This window comes from Diachasma alloeum, unplaced genomic scaffold (genome assembly GCF_001412515.2).
Source record: "Diachasma alloeum isolate Michigan unplaced genomic scaffold, Dall2.0 Dall_scaffold_78910, whole genome shotgun sequence".
NCBI lineage: Eukaryota > Metazoa > Arthropoda > Insecta > Hymenoptera > Braconidae > Diachasma > Diachasma alloeum.
Window position 1 is genome coordinate 175,282 of NW_021683645.1, and position 2,269 is coordinate 177,550.

The following is a 2,269-nucleotide window of genomic DNA, read 5'->3' on the forward strand; positions in this document are numbered from 1 at the left end:
GGGGAACAATCTAAAAAGAGTCATATTACTTCAAAATAAGACGGAAGTTCATTGCAACTTATGTCTCCATTATTCTCAATGTTTTTTCGGTACAATTCATATAACACTTCACGTAATAATTCAGTCGCTGAGGCATCTGTGCCTAAACCGTTTTCTGATGACTTGAAATGGTCATAATATCCATTGCATTGCATTGATTGACTGCTCACTGAATGACTTCAATCACTTCTTCTTTGATAATGCTCGTTTGGAAAAATCTTGATTATTTTTTCGATAATCATGGACCAACTGTAAAAGATATTGTTTTTGCTCCTCGTCTCGAGTAATATCGTTGTTATATTCCTCCATTAATACTACCCCACGCTCCGCAGTATCATTTACCACTGTTTCGGCGAGAGTTAATCAAAAAAAAGAACCGATGGAGAGCCGGGATTCGGGAAAGGGTTGAGAAGTTCACCATAAGAATAAATGTCACTGTGCCCGTGGGTAGAGTCACAACAAAGTCTTTCACAATATATACACAAAACTCAAAAAAATATATGTGTTAAATTCAACACTGTCAATTAATAATTGAGTCGAGACACGGTAGAAATTTGTCACGGTTGAGATGTTCACAATAGTTTGAGATATAATCGCGGAGCGAGATTTGCACGATGCACACTTGTCACGAGGCGACTAGAGAAGACAGCGGAAGTGACGAGATGGGACAAGTGTCGCGGCAGGTGCCGTTGGTCCCAATTAATTGGACACGGTCGGTAACCCAGGTCCGTGTCCAGGAGGTGCTGCCGCTCGTGGTCAGTGGACCAACTTGCCGTGACGTGAGGCTGAAGCCTCAACATTCTCCCCCCGTCAGCAACTTGTTGGTGACCAGGTTCTCGAGAAAGCCATGATAGAGCCTGAAACACTAAACAGAGAAGATCAACAAGGCCGACTAAAACCAGCATCTATTCAGCTGGTAGAGATGGGCAACGGAACCAGCTTAGAGATTGGCCTAGTCAGCGACGTCATTGCCGTCTTGGTGGTCACAACTCTGGAGAGGCCATCCTTCCCAGGATGTAGAGCTGTGATACGTGCGAGGGGCCACTTCGACGGCAGGAACCTTTCATCGGAGAGAAGAACCAGAGATCCGATGCGAATATCGTTGGACGGATGATGCCACTTGGAGATGGACTGCAGCTGCTGCAGATATCCTGTAGACCACTGCTTCCAGAAGTACTGCAGCCTCTGCTGGATAAGCTGCCATCTAGAGATCCGTCCAATGTTGAGATGATCCAGTGAAGGTTCCGGTAGAGTTATTGGAGCTTCTCCAATCAAAAAATGCCCCGGAGTGAGACACAACACGTCGTCGGGGTCTTCAGAAAGACCCTGTAGAGGTCTGGAGTTGAGCACAGCTTCAATCTGGGTAAGCAGCGTAGAGAGTTCCTCGAACATCAGTGTAGTATCCCGAATCGTTCGAGAGAGATGATACTTCACTGATTTTACCGCTGCTTTCCATTTTCCTCCAAAATGAGGGGCCCCAGGTGGATTGAAAGACCACCGAGTACCGTCTTGCAGGCAAACTGCTGTGAGATGCTGGAACTCCTTTAATCCCGCGGAGAACAACCTCTTCAGCTCCTTGTCTGCACCAACGAAATTCGTTCCACAATCCCTGAAGAGGTTCCTGCGACGACCTCGACGACTCACGAATCTCCGATAGGCAGCGATGAACCCATCAGCAGAGTAATCGGTGGCAGGTTCCAGATGAAGTGCTGACGTGGCCATGCAAACGAAGATCACTAACCAACCCTTTTGGGTTTTATGACCATGCCCCTTCCACTTCTTGATGGACACTGGTCCAGCGTAATCTACACCAGTGTTAGAGAAGGCACGTCCTGGAGACAGACGTGCCGATGGAAGCTGCCCCATCAGTTGCTGAGCACGTACTCCACGTTGGCGGGCACATTCCACGCACTTGAGAATGAAGGATCTTACTGGCGCTCTTCCTCCAATAATCCAGTAAGACCTCCTGAGATAAGTCAACATGGATTGAGTTCCACCATGCAATGTTCACTGATGAGAGTCCCTAATGAGAAGTTCAGCCAGCTCGGAATCTTTAGGGACAATCGCTTGTTGTTTACTCTCTGGGTGCAAGTTAGAAAACTTCAATATCCCGCCCACTCGGAGAACACCTTCATGGTCTATGAAGGCAGTCAGTTTGGTCAACGGATGAGACCTCCCAAGTTGTTGACCACGATAGATCATGCTGGACTCCGACTGCAGATAATGAGCC

At 47.3% G+C, this 2,269-nt stretch overlaps 1 protein-coding gene across 1 annotated transcript; it reads right to left on the reverse strand.

Moving 5' to 3' along the window:
• Positions 1 to 948: 948 nt before the first annotated feature.
• LOC107047940 lies at positions 949 to 2,022 on the reverse strand. The gene has a single exon (XM_015270867.1). It carries the CDS (start codon positions 2,020 to 2,022, stop codon positions 949 to 951), a length of 1,074 nt encoding a protein of 357 aa, XP_015126353.1.
• Positions 2,023 to 2,269: the final 247 nt, after the last annotated feature.

Coding starts and splice junctions, on each gene's coding strand:
- LOC107047940 (XM_015270867.1), bottom strand. CDS start 2,022: ATGTTGACTTATCTCAGGAGGTCTTACTGGATTATTGGAGGAAGAGCG.